We start from the raw sequence: 12,936 nt of genomic DNA on the forward strand, positions 1-12,936 counted from the left end.
CCTTTCTATCACCATTTAAAAACGATCATTACTCAGCAATCAGCAACATTCCATACTTGCAATTTGTCACTAAAATGACAATGATTGTTACCCTACAAACCCAAAGTTAGGGCTAAACTACCACAAGTTCAAACAAGTCGGTGGATGATTCCAAAGTTGAGGTTAAATCACCACAAGTTTGAATATATACACAAGTTCGAGAAAAGTTAGACATTCAGGAAACCGGTCCCAAGTAGTCACCTTCCGAGCTCACCAATGCCTGAGATTCCCTCTCAGCCTCCATCCATTTGGTCCCAATCACGATAAATCTAATGACGACATCCTTCTGAGTCTTCCAGTGTTTATCGTTCATGAACATTCCGTTCTCCCCGGGCACGTAACGGTAGTCGGGCATTTTTATGTGAGACAGATAAATGTTTTGGACCGGTCCACACTTCAGGAACACTCCATGTTTTAGTACCTTGTGTACGACCCCTTGCAGAACCTCTCCTCAGAAAATCTTGATTGTGATTCCGCTGAAGAAAACCGGGAAAAGTACATCCCCCGTGTTCTGTCTAACTCTGCCCTCTCCGATGGTCTCCAGGGTTGTTACGGCCACGAAATATCCGAGATCCTTGGTGGCCTTCTTGGTAGCAAACTCATCCATAAGGCGGATCACTATCGCCTTTTTGAGCATCAAGCCTTTCGGATCCAAGCTGTCAGCAGGAATTATGACATTCCATGGCATCTGCACCTTGAGAAACATTCTGCACCCAACTCAAATCCAAACTAAATTTTCATACATTCCTTGACAAATCAAACGTCTGCATGGAATTTTCTTCACAAACAAGGGTAATCTATTTTTTTTTTCAAAGAAATGTTCTCACATATCATGTAGAACATATACCCATATCCAGCGATCACACTACGAATGAAAACCTTTCCCGTGTTCGATCGAGCATGCAGCAGAATAGAGTGAAAGAAAAGCCCATCGGAGATCATATATTTTGAACGACAAATGAAACACTATTTTAAACCAAGCAATGAAGATGCATCGGGTTTGCTTTGGCGAATGATAATATTAATATTGCATCTGAATATATAAAAACAAAGGAATTTACTGGCTAGAAAAACGAGACATGTTTAAACTGTTAGTACAACGTTGTAAAGCATATGGATATTTACATTGTCATAATTTTGTACTCTCTTTGACTTATTAAAATATCTTTTGTTGATTTTTTTTTAATTTTTAGTTTAACTCTTATTATTTAAAATTTTATTATGTATAAAATTATATTTAAAAAAACCCTTCAAGAACTTTTTAAATATATTTTTATAAAATTTAATTATTCAAAATATTTAAATAATTATAATTAAAATTAAAAAATAATTTTTTAAAAGAACATGAATATGGTATTATTTTTTATTAAATTAAGGTGATCAAAAAGTAGCATATGTTCTAAATCCTCTCAATAATTTGACAATGAATCCTCAATCATCACGCTGCAATCGTTGGTACTCGAATCTGTGACATCTAGGAACAACAACGATTTTTTTAACCACTAAAGTAAATTAATTCGTGCATGATATTAAAATTTTATTGAATATAAACAGAACATGAATATTATTAAAAATAAATAAACAAATATAAATATAATTTTATTCACTTAAATTCGATTCATTAGGTATATGCTATACATATTTATTAAAATCTAAAAAAACTGATAAACTTGGCGCACATCAAAACGCTCGGGCCTGGGCCTGGGCCTGGGACGTACGTATCTCCAAGCAACGGGTTTTATTAGGGTTTCTGTTTCCTCCAGCAAAGGGTTCAAGGTTTATCGCTTCTCTTGCTCTCTTTGTAGTTTCAGTGAACGAAGAAACTAATGGCGATAAACCCGATGGAAGCCGAAGAAACGAATCGATTAATTCAAGTGGAAGAGGAGGAAGAAGATGATGATGAAGACTTTAAAGAAGTTTGGACCGAGGATGAAAATGAAGAAGATGGTGATGAGAATGACGAAGATTTAGAATTCATATGCTTGTTCTGTGATTCCATGTACGGTTCCTGCGATGCCTTGTTCGACCATTGTCGTTTAACTCATTTCTTCGACTTTAATGGAATAAGAAAAGAATTGAATTTGGATTTTATGGTTCATTCAAGCTAATCAATTATGTTCGCTCTCAGGTCTAACCCCAATCCTATTCATTTGTTCTTCCTTCTCCATTTATGTTTTTTTTTATAATTTTGCTTTTGATTTCTGCTTCAATGTTAAAAAAAATGTTCAGATATAGTAGTTTTGAAAATGTTATTTTTGTTATTTGCTTTTTATCAGGAAAAAATGTAAATGCTTTTAGAGGATAAAAATTACTTTAGAATTTGTTTATGTTTTAGTTTAATCAACTATATTTTGAGGATGCAAAAGACGAGTAGAAAAGAAAAGGAACTGCATGATTTTTGCTCAAGTTCCAGATTCTGTTTGGCAGCAAAGAAATTGATGGAAAAGCAAGGGAAATAGAGAAAATGGAGGCTAAACTGGGTTTGGTTATAATTTGATAGATAAAACGTATGAACTCAAATTCTTTTTTAATTGTCTGAAGGTCAGAGAGCAATAAAAAGAAAATAATTGTTTTTGCCAATTACAAACTAATGAAATCCGGTATTCCTCTTTCACTGATGTTAAGTTCAACAAAATGATAGATAATACGTATGAACTCAATGATATGTTAAGTTCAACAAACCGAATATTTTTTTTTCTGATCAGGACACTGGACTACCTTATCTATCAGTGAATGACCCTTTCTCTCCGCTTCTCTCACATTTTTTAAACTGCTGATGAGTTTATGTAAAGTAAAGGAGTTTTAGCATGCTAATATTCTGTGGATTAATTATTTATTTGTTTTTTGCTTCCTTTTGATTTACCAGGTAGCAGATAATAAATGTTGGAGTTGCGGAGCCTACTGCCAGTCCAAGCAAGATCTACTCTGTCATTTACATCAATCTGTTGAAAAAGATGTGAAGCTTATTTTTGTTCATGATAAGTATTTAAATCCTTTCATGCAAGACGATTCACTTCTTTACAGTTTCGGTGGAGATGAAGAAGATGAGGATGACTGTAGCACATCATTTGACAAAGAGGAGATTGTTAAGGATTTTGGAAATGTTTGCATTGATGATGACAGTACTGTAGAAGATTTTGACCTGAATGCCGAGTCCTATAACAAAGATAGGAAAACTGTTATGGCAGTTTCCAACGGTCATTTGAGCTTGGCATGTTCTTCAAAGGGAATCACAGACAATGGATCGGATTATGGACAAAGTGTTAAGTCATTAGAAAGCCATCCAAAGGATAAGCAATCTAGAATTTATATCACGGATGTTGTAGAAAAGGATATTAAAAGGGTCAATGATAGTTATTTTGGATCATACAGTTCATTTGGAATCCATAGAGATATGATAAGTGACAAGGTATAAGATTTTCTTCTGTACTTCAATAATAGTGTTAGAAGGTTTGAATAGTGGTTTGATGCTCGTATCTTTTGGTTCTACAGATACGAACAGATGCTTATAGGCAAGCTTTATTGAAAAATCCTTCTCTCCTGAATGGTGCAGTTGTTATGGACGTGGGCTGTGGGACTGGCATACTAAGGTAACATGTTTGTTTCAGTTTCTTTTTAAGTTTTATTTAGCTATAAATGTTTATTTTATTTGTTCAAACCAAATGTGTAAACTATTTATCTTACATAGTCATGGACCATTTCACTTTAGCCTTTTATAATTGTTCAAACCAAATGTGTAAACTATTTATCTTACATAGGCATGGACCATTTCACTTTAGCTTTTTATAATTGTTTAAATATTGAATCCTCCACCATGCTTTATGCTTTTAGCCTCCATTTTATTTTAGAGATATTGTCACATTTTATATAATTTGAGAAACAATCGATTATCATTGCGAAATATTATTGTTAAAATGCCTTTCTGTTAGAAATTTCTGGCTCATGCTGCATATGGCTTCAAGGATAGTTCTACAATGACCTTTCCCTACTCTCGTCCTGTAATTCATACATGACGTACTATGATTGAATGCTTGGGTCTTTGTTACTATCAGAATATATGACATACATGTTTTATTTTATTTTGAGTTATTGCCTCCAACAATGATTTTGCTGCTGACTGCCTTTTTTTAGCTAGTTTATTATTCATTGCCCTTTTTTTCAGTAGATGGTGAAAATATGAAAGCTACAAATAGCCAAAAAAAGAAAAATCAAGTGTCAACCAAATAGGCAATGCTTTAGTTCTTTAGAAATAGTAAACATACCCATGTGCCAGGTTTCCGATTTTCAAGTTTTTCTCTCCTTTGTCAGTCTCTTTGCAGCACAAGCAGGGGCATCAAGGGTAATTTCTATTGAAGCTAGTGAGAAGATGGCTACAATGGCAACTCAGGTGAATTTATTTAGACTTGTAGTGCTGCAAAGGACACAAATATTTTATATTTTTTTTAAATTTTTTTCTCTTAATTGCAGATTGCAAAAGACAATGGCCTTTGGCGGAGTAAAACTGATGGTGATGGTAATAAAAATTGCCCTGGTGTTATTGAAGTGGTTCATACTGTGGTTGAGAATCTAGATAAATCCATACAAATTCAACCTCATAGTGTCGACGTAATAGTAAGTGAATGGATGGGATACTGCCTCCTATATGAGTCCATGCTCAGCTCAGTTCTTTTTGCAAGAGATCGATGGTTGAAGCCTGGAGGTGCAATACTTCCTGATACGGCAACTATTGTGAGTATTTTGGTAGATTTCACTAGTCCATATAGATTAACACTTCTTTATTACTTGGACCCTGCGGTTGGTATCGGGTACATGCATATGTTTCACATGAGAATGTTCAATTTTATCTGTGTTTTTTCTTGTATCTGGAGGATCTTTGGGAGGTTTTATCCCTTTAACCATGTTCGGCTATGCATTGGGCACGGTTACTTGAAGAAAATTGAATAGCCAGAGCATATGGACTAACTTAGCTTTGCATGTTTCCTCTTATATTTCCATTTTAGTTTGTTGCTGGATTTGGAAAGGGTGGCACCAGTCTTCCGTTCTGGGAAAATGTTTATGGCTTCAATATGTCTTCTATTGGAAAGGAAGTTGTCGAAGGCGCTGCTAAATTTCCTGTTGTTGACATTATTAATCATCATGATCTTGTAACCAATGCTGCTGTGCTCCAGGTTAGTGGCTTCTGTAGTCTTATGTTATGCCTCTATAATTCATTTAAAAACATAAGTAGGTTTATTTATCATATTTTGGGGGCAATTATAGTCTCTGCATTGGGTATATAGATTGTACAAGACAGTCTTCTTTTGGTTCCTTAGCATGAAGTTTTAGCGAACTATTCTTCTGTTGGATAGTTCGTAACTAAAGGTAACTTGACAAATATCTTGATAGTTTCATATATGGTTTTTATATCTTTTAAGTGTGTACATTTTGGCTAATTTCTATGCTTGAATCAATTTGGAATTTGTTATCCACAAATTCTGCATATATGCTGTATTATGAACATATAGAAGAATGCCTAAATTAGCCATAATTTGTTCTCCTTCAATATTTTGACAAGTAAAGTGACCTGTTTTATGCGTGTGCATAAGTGTGTTAGTGCTGTGCCCAATCCATCCTAACGAAAATTACCCTTGCCCATACATTCTAAATGTCGTCTTACCTTTCCCATGTTTTATTTTCATATTTGCATATTAATTAATTCGGTTTATGGAGTTCTGTTTTCGTTTATACCTCTTTTCTCATTGATACTCACTGGTAACCAGAAATTTTAAGTGTTTAGGGGTTGTTGTCGTGTGGGACAATATGTTTTGCTGAGAGTTTCATTAAATGTACCTTATAGACGGCCAATGATGATTGCTATCCTGGTTTTGGCAATTAGTTTGCAACTTATTGTTTTTATATTTGGACAATACATTTATATCGACTATAAAAACCCAGCAGTCCTTGGCTCATATCATCTTTGTATCCTTCACAGTATTAGCCTAGGTTTCAGTGAGTATATGATCTTTGTATTTGGGTTTTGTGACTGACCGTGTTCTACATCAGAGCTTTGACCTTGCAACTATGAAACCCGATGAAGTAGATTTCACTGCGACTGCTGAGATAGAAGCAAAGTTTGATAATATGGATCACAAGGCAACCTCATGTTATGGGGTTGTTTTATGGTTCGACACAGGATTTACCAGCCGGTTCTGCAAAGAAATGCCAACCGTTTTGTCTACATCACCACATACGCCTAAAACTCACTGGTCACAGACAATCCTCACATTTCGGGAACCTATATCCATAGCATCAAGGGAATTTGCTGCAGAAGGTTCTGCAGATGTTGGAACAGATGCCTGTCCGGCTTCGAAAATTCTTTTGCGCATCAGCATTGCTCGTGGAACGCAGCATCGGTGCATTGACATATCCCTTGAAGCTGCTGGAGTGAGCCCCAATGGACGGAAACACAGTAAGCTAGCGCAAATGTTTAATTTAACATAATGATATAGTGTGTATTTGGTAGTGTTTTGTGTGGAAGAGACAGATAAGAATTGTAGGTAATGCTAGTAATGTTGCTTCTTTTGTTTCCAGAAAATGTTTTATTTTTAATCTTTGATGTTGGAAGACTGAAAGTAAAGTATTTTAAGCATGCGATACTAAGATTTTCTAAAATGGTGCCATCGAATAGCATTTTGCTGAATATTTGCATCACTTTACAGGAAAAGGTCACAAAATGCAGGCTTGTATGACATTTGTACCATTAAATAGCAAGATGCACACATTACTTTAAAAATGAAAAGTAAAGTTTCGAGGAGAGAAAAATATCATACACACCTCACAACTTCCATGTAATATATTATTGAAATATAAATCTACAATCTGTCTAAATGAGAATGGCATGCATATTACCTTCTTAAATTTAACCCCATTATCCATCTGACGAGATTGCAATCAAACCATGCCATAAAACAAGCTGCATGACCACTGATTCATAAAATTTGGATAAATGTCCTGCGGTATGAGTGTCTGCATGTATTGAATAACTTTTTTAAGTTGCAAACAACTTCAATATCTCCATCTTGTATAGTGCATCACCTCCCTTTGTGTGGGAAACAAATACTGAATGGAAACACCAAAATATGTGCCTTATCTTGTCAATTTCAGACAGGGTTCAATGCAATACAAGGAAGCACACTGCAGAACCCACACACACAACATCAAATGATGGCTGAGAAGCAATATATCTTTTCACCATGCATTTTAAAAGGTAAGCCATCAACTTTAGCAATTCATTGTTTATATTAAGAAAAAGAGAGAAGCATTAACGCTACACACTCTCTCTCTAATCTAGAACACGTTGCATTTATGGCTCTAGTTCACAAAATCAGCCTGCCTTTCCTTCCCCTAGTCGATTAAAGTGACATAGGTAGGTAGTAAAATAGACGTCACATGACCACCAAATATCCTTTCAGGGAAAAAGAGGAAGCAAATTTAACCATAAATGTTGGGGCTAAAATATTTTTAAAAGATTAGGATCAAAGTAACTATTTTTTTTTAAATGTTAGGGTAATTTTTAGGGTAAAGCATAGTATTGGTCACTGAACTTTTCTAAAGCTTTCATTCAAGTCCCTCAACTTTTAAAACTTGCAATACAGTCCCCCAATATTTAGTTCATTTGCAAAATGGTCCCCCAACATTTAGTCTATTTGCAATATGGTCCCCGACCATTTGACGTTGTTACACTGCCGTTAGTACGTTTGCAATATGGTCACTGAACTTTTCAGGCGCTTGCAATTAGGTCCCCCAACTTTTAAAACTTACAACATTGTCCTAAATTTCATTCTAAACCCCAAATTCCTTTTCGATCTCAAATTTCCTTTACTCTTCTCTCTTCTCATTTCCAATGTAACTTTTCAGTCGAGGATGCATGAGAAATTCTAATCTAACTTTGAATTATGTGGAGGTGTTGACTTGAATAAGGGTCCATTGAGAGAAGACCAAATCGGGACCATCAACGATTCAAGGTGTAATGTTTGATACAGGTCATCTCAGTGAAGCATAGATGTTCGATGAAATGCTTGTGAGAAAAAGGGGTTAGAAATGCAAAGTTGGCAAACACTACTAAGATGAACTAAGTATCATTGTTGAAAGTCACCAACAAAGCTGGAATTATTTTGTATAAATGACATATAATAATTTATTCGTTTAACCCTTGTACTTAAAGATTTTTCAACATATGATCAAATATAATGAAATCCCAAACAACGCATTCACCTCTCGTTTGGTTTTTGTTCTTCAATTTTCCGCCATGTAAAATTGTAAACCCAAGCAGTGCTCTGTCTTTCAACTTTTTATTTACAAAGAAAAAATGGAGGAAGAATTGCTTGAACGCAACACCGATTGCGTTTATTTCTTAGCCTCTCCCCTCACTTGCAAGAAGATATTTATTTTCTCTTTTGGGCTATCCGAAAGTAAGGTTTTCCTCTTTCTCACTTTCCCATTTTCAACTCACATTGTGTGTTTTTTGTTGAAATTTTTATGTTTCTGGAACTACATGTCAATGATATGGATATTCGGTGTTAGTTTTGAACCAAAACCATCTATTTTGCTTTCTTTCTTCTTAATCAAAACTTTTAGTACTCCTTATGAAAGATATTCAGTCCATTAGATTAGAAGTGAAATAGGGTCATAGGCTAAATTTTTTTGATCTTCTTGTTTGGTTTTTCTTTAAATCAAGGAATTGGTTGTGAGTATCGACATAGTGAAATAGCCAAGCTCAATCCGAGAGACTTCTGGTACTAGTTTACTGGGAATTGTATTGATCTGACCTGTGATTTTCGGCGTCCTGTGAGCTCGTATTCTTTTTAATAAGTTCATGTTGATTATGGGACTGATATATCATGAGCAAATTTTTTTTTTTTAAATGTTTTTGGAAATTTTATAGTTGAATTGTATTGAATTATAGCTTTAGAAGACAATTTTGCATGCACGTAACTCGAAATACATCATGACAACGTAGTATATTTGGAGCAGCTACTTGACCCTGTCATGATGCCTTTCGAGTTGCGAAAGAGACTAAGAGGTGAATGCATTGTTTGGGATTTCATTATATTTGATCATCTGTTGGAAAATCTTTAAGCACAAGGATTAAATGAAGAAATTATTATATGACATTTATACAAAATAATTCCAGCTTTGTTGGTGACTTTCAACAATGATATTTACTTCATGTTAGTAGTATTTGTCAACTCTGCATTTCTAACCCCATTTTTTCTCGCAAGCATTTCATCAAACATCTATGCTTCACTTGAGATGACATGTATCTAACATTACACCTTGAATCGTTGATGACCTGATAGTCCCTTGGTCGGGTCTTCTCTCAATGGACCCTTATTCAAGTCAACACCTCCACATAATTCAAAGTTAGATTAGAATTTCCCATGCATCCCCGACTGAAAAGTTACGCTAGAAATGAGAAGAGAGAAGCGAAAAAGGAAATTTGAGATCAAAAAGGAATTTGGGATTTATAATGAAATTTAGGAATGTGTTGTAAGTTTTAAAAGTTAGGAGACCTAAATGCAAGTGCCTAAAAAGTTCACTGACCATATTACAAACGTACTAACGACAGTGTAACGGCGTGAAACGGTCGGGGACCATATTGTAAACAGACGAAATGTTAGGGGACTATATTGCAAACGGACTAAATGTTGGGGGACTGTATTGGAAGTTTTAAAAGTTGGGGGTCCTAAATGAAAGCTTTAGAAAAGTTCAGTGATCATTACTATGCTTTACCCTAATTTTTATAATATATTTATCTTTATAATATATTTATTTAAAATAATTGATTTTATATAACAAATTAATATTATATCATTTTACCAACAACGAGTTGGTCTAGTGGGATGAGAAACTAGGTCTCTTAAGCAAGGTCAGGGGTTCGAATCCTGGCGTTTGCGAATAGAGCAAACTAGGTTGGGAGGGTCGCCCTCACCTCTGCATACCTGATCTGGATTAGTCGGTCAATAAATTAGATACAAGTGATTAATTCGAAAAAATATTATATCATTTTGATGTCAGTAAATATCAATTACAAATTTTAATTTTAATAAAAAACATAATAAATAAATAAATCTAATTATTTATAAATACAAAATATATAAGGATTAACCACATGAAAAATCACTTACATTTATGTTTTGTCCACTTTTAGTCATTGATTTAAAAAAGCATAAGATATGAACTTTCGTTTTTATTTAATTAAGATGTTGTCACTTTCGTTTTTATTTAATTAAGATATGGCACTTCGAGTTAATTGTCGTTAACAACAGTTGAATATTTTGATATAATCACATATTTAATCCCTATTATTTAAATATTTTCTCAATGTAGTCCTACTTTTAATAAATTAAAATAAATTAAATCCTATTTTACAACTAGGAGTTGACTTATAATTATTTCGAGTCGAGTCAAAATTTTGAATTTCTGTTTAAATTTAATTATAAATATTTATAATATTATGATATTATTTTATTCCAATTTAAATGATCTTTTATAACCATATACAATGCATGTGCATTTCATCATATTTTTTTCATATTTGATATACATTTATGATACAAAGTCGAGATACTCAACTCACACTTGAAAATCAATCCACTAATTACTAAACTTTCGAGTTATTCGACTTTTATTTTACAACTCCGTTTGAACTTGAAATTTTATAGTCGAGTCAGGTTTATTAAATTATAACTTGAAGTTAATTCGAGTCAAGTTTCCAAGAGTTGAGTCGAAAGTCGATTCAAATTCCACTCACCCCTAATGCCACATGTCACTGTTCGCTTGGAGGATTAACTTTCATAAACCCGACTTGAATCAAAAAACTTTCAAGTTCGAATCGAGTTGTAAAATACAACTCAAATAACTCAAAAATTTTTTGACTTGGCTCGACTCGGCTCGATCGAACGCTCACCCGTACGTGGCATGACATGTGACATCATTCGATTGGAGGATTAAATTTATTTTAATTTATTAAAATTAGGACTAAATTGAGAGAATTTGTAAATAACAGAGACCAAATATGTGATTATATCAAAATATTTAATTGTCATTAACGGTAGTTAACTCGGGGTGACCACATATTAATTAAATAAATGAAAGTGACCACATTTTAATTAAATAAAAACAAAATTATCATATCTTATATTTTTTAAAATCAATGACAAAAAGTGAACAAAACATAAACGTAAGTGAATTTGTACGTAGTTATTAACCTTATATATAATTATATCTGAAATGAAACAAACCCGAGCCCTTACCTAGCCCAAATCTATGAAAGCATAGCGAACCCTCTTCAAAAAAATTTATTTATATTTAAATAATAAAATATGTTCGAAAAGTGGGTTAATGGTTGGCTGTGTAATTTATGGGGTATAAAGTGAGGTTTTTTTTGCCATTACTTGGGGTGTTTGTTTGTTTTCCTAAAAGCAATTGTTTTTAATTTTGCTCTCAGGTTCCCTTTGTTGCATGGCAGTGTTTCTGCTCTGTTTTCTTCGTACCAGATTATCTGTTTTCTTTGGGTAATGAATTTCTGCATTTATCCCCCCAAAAAAAAACTTGGAAAGTATGCATGACAAATTTTATTTATATTTAGATATTATAAAAGGAGATATGAAATGAACTGCGGGGATAGCTCAGTTGGGAGAGCGTCAGACTGAAGATCTGAAGGTCGCGTGTTCGATCCACGCTCACCGCAATAGCATTTTGTTTTTGTTATTATCTGAACTGATTCCACTGGGCCTCACATTAAAGCTTAAAGAATAGTCTATTGATATGAGCCCTTTTTACAGGCTTCCAACATCTAAGGTCCATAACATTGTTATGCAACCGCCCAATACTCCAATATATATTAAAAAAATTAGAGTTCTTATGCAATATTTCTTTTTCTTTTTTAAAAAAAAATTAATAATAATATATTCGTATCAAAATATTTTCACTATTTATTTCAAAATAAAAACCTTTTAATTTCTTTATAATAAGAAAATGTTATTTTTGTTTTTATTATATTTCATATTTTGATAATTTTATCGTATGATAATTCAATTAATAAAATAACTTATTAGTTCGTTCCATACTTGTGTTGCGTCTTAATTCATCTAATATTTTATTAAAATTAATCACTATAATAAAACTATGTATACTATAAAATTAACCAGGTTCATGAGATTCTGTGTTATATATTTACATAATATGAAAACGATCCCCATGTGATAAGAAGCTTTAATCGGCAATTCAAAGAGGTTGCTTCTCGGACAACTAAGTGATGTGGTTTCCGACTTCTTTTTAATCTTAAAAAGCCACTTAAGTTCCACTGGCTTCCGAGAAAAAGGCAAGGGCTACAAATGCCAAGTCCCATTGTTCATCAAGGCAGAATATTCAACGTGGACAACGTCACTTCAACCCGAATGACACAAGGCTTCATGAGCACTATTTGGCTCAACTGCCCTTCTTCCAAAAGACAAACTTTTGGTTTGAAAATCTCAAGACTTTTCCCTTGTCGCCATGGAATGATTGTTTTGAACCATATTGGATAAGATGAAGTAACTTGAAATGGAGATGACGATGGAGATGGGTGAAGTGAATATGGAGGAGAAGGAAATGATAATTGTTGAGGTTGTGTGGACAGTAATGGAGGAACTGAATGTGGAGATGGAAGAGATAGAGATGATAATTGTTGTGGATGTGTGGATGGGGATGGATGAAGTGAATGTGGAGATGGAAGAGATGGAGATGATAACTGTTGTAGTGTCTTGATGGAGATGGATGAAGTGAAAGTGGAGATGGAGGAGACGGAGATGATAATTGTTGTGGATGTGTGATGGAGATGAATGAAGTGAGTGTAAAAAAGGAAGAGACGTAGGT

At 33.9% G+C, this 12,936-nt stretch overlaps 1 protein-coding gene, 1 non-coding gene and 1 pseudogene across 2 annotated transcripts; 2 read left to right on the forward strand and 1 right to left on the reverse strand.

Annotated features, from left to right (window-relative positions):
• Positions 1-178: 178 nt before the first annotated feature.
• Positions 179-758, reverse strand: LOC120154555 (annotated as a pseudogene).
• A 1,052-nt stretch (positions 759-1,810) lies between these two features.
• On the forward strand, positions 1,811-6,577 carry LOC120154550 (probable protein arginine N-methyltransferase 3). The gene is given in 8 exon segments (XM_039166257.1): positions 1,811-2,121; positions 2,124-2,167; positions 2,906-3,448; positions 3,532-3,629; positions 4,348-4,426; positions 4,507-4,767; positions 5,040-5,207; positions 6,082-6,577. Coding segments are annotated over 8 exon segments (1,887 nt in total). The 5' UTR covers positions 1,811-1,865; the 3' UTR covers positions 6,520-6,577.
• A 5,120-nt stretch (positions 6,578-11,697) lies between these two features.
• Positions 11,698-11,770, forward strand: TRNAF-GAA. Its single transcript has one exon. It is a non-coding gene; the product is annotated as a tRNA-Phe (tRNA).
• The last annotated feature ends 1,166 nt before the right edge of the window (positions 11,771-12,936 follow it).

The sequence above is a fragment of the Hibiscus syriacus genome, unplaced genomic scaffold (assembly GCF_006381635.1).
Source record: "Hibiscus syriacus cultivar Baekdansim isolate YM2019G1 unplaced genomic scaffold, ASM638163v2 tig00111132_pilon, whole genome shotgun sequence".
In the NCBI taxonomy this organism is placed as follows: Eukaryota; Viridiplantae; Streptophyta; class Magnoliopsida; order Malvales; family Malvaceae; genus Hibiscus; species Hibiscus syriacus.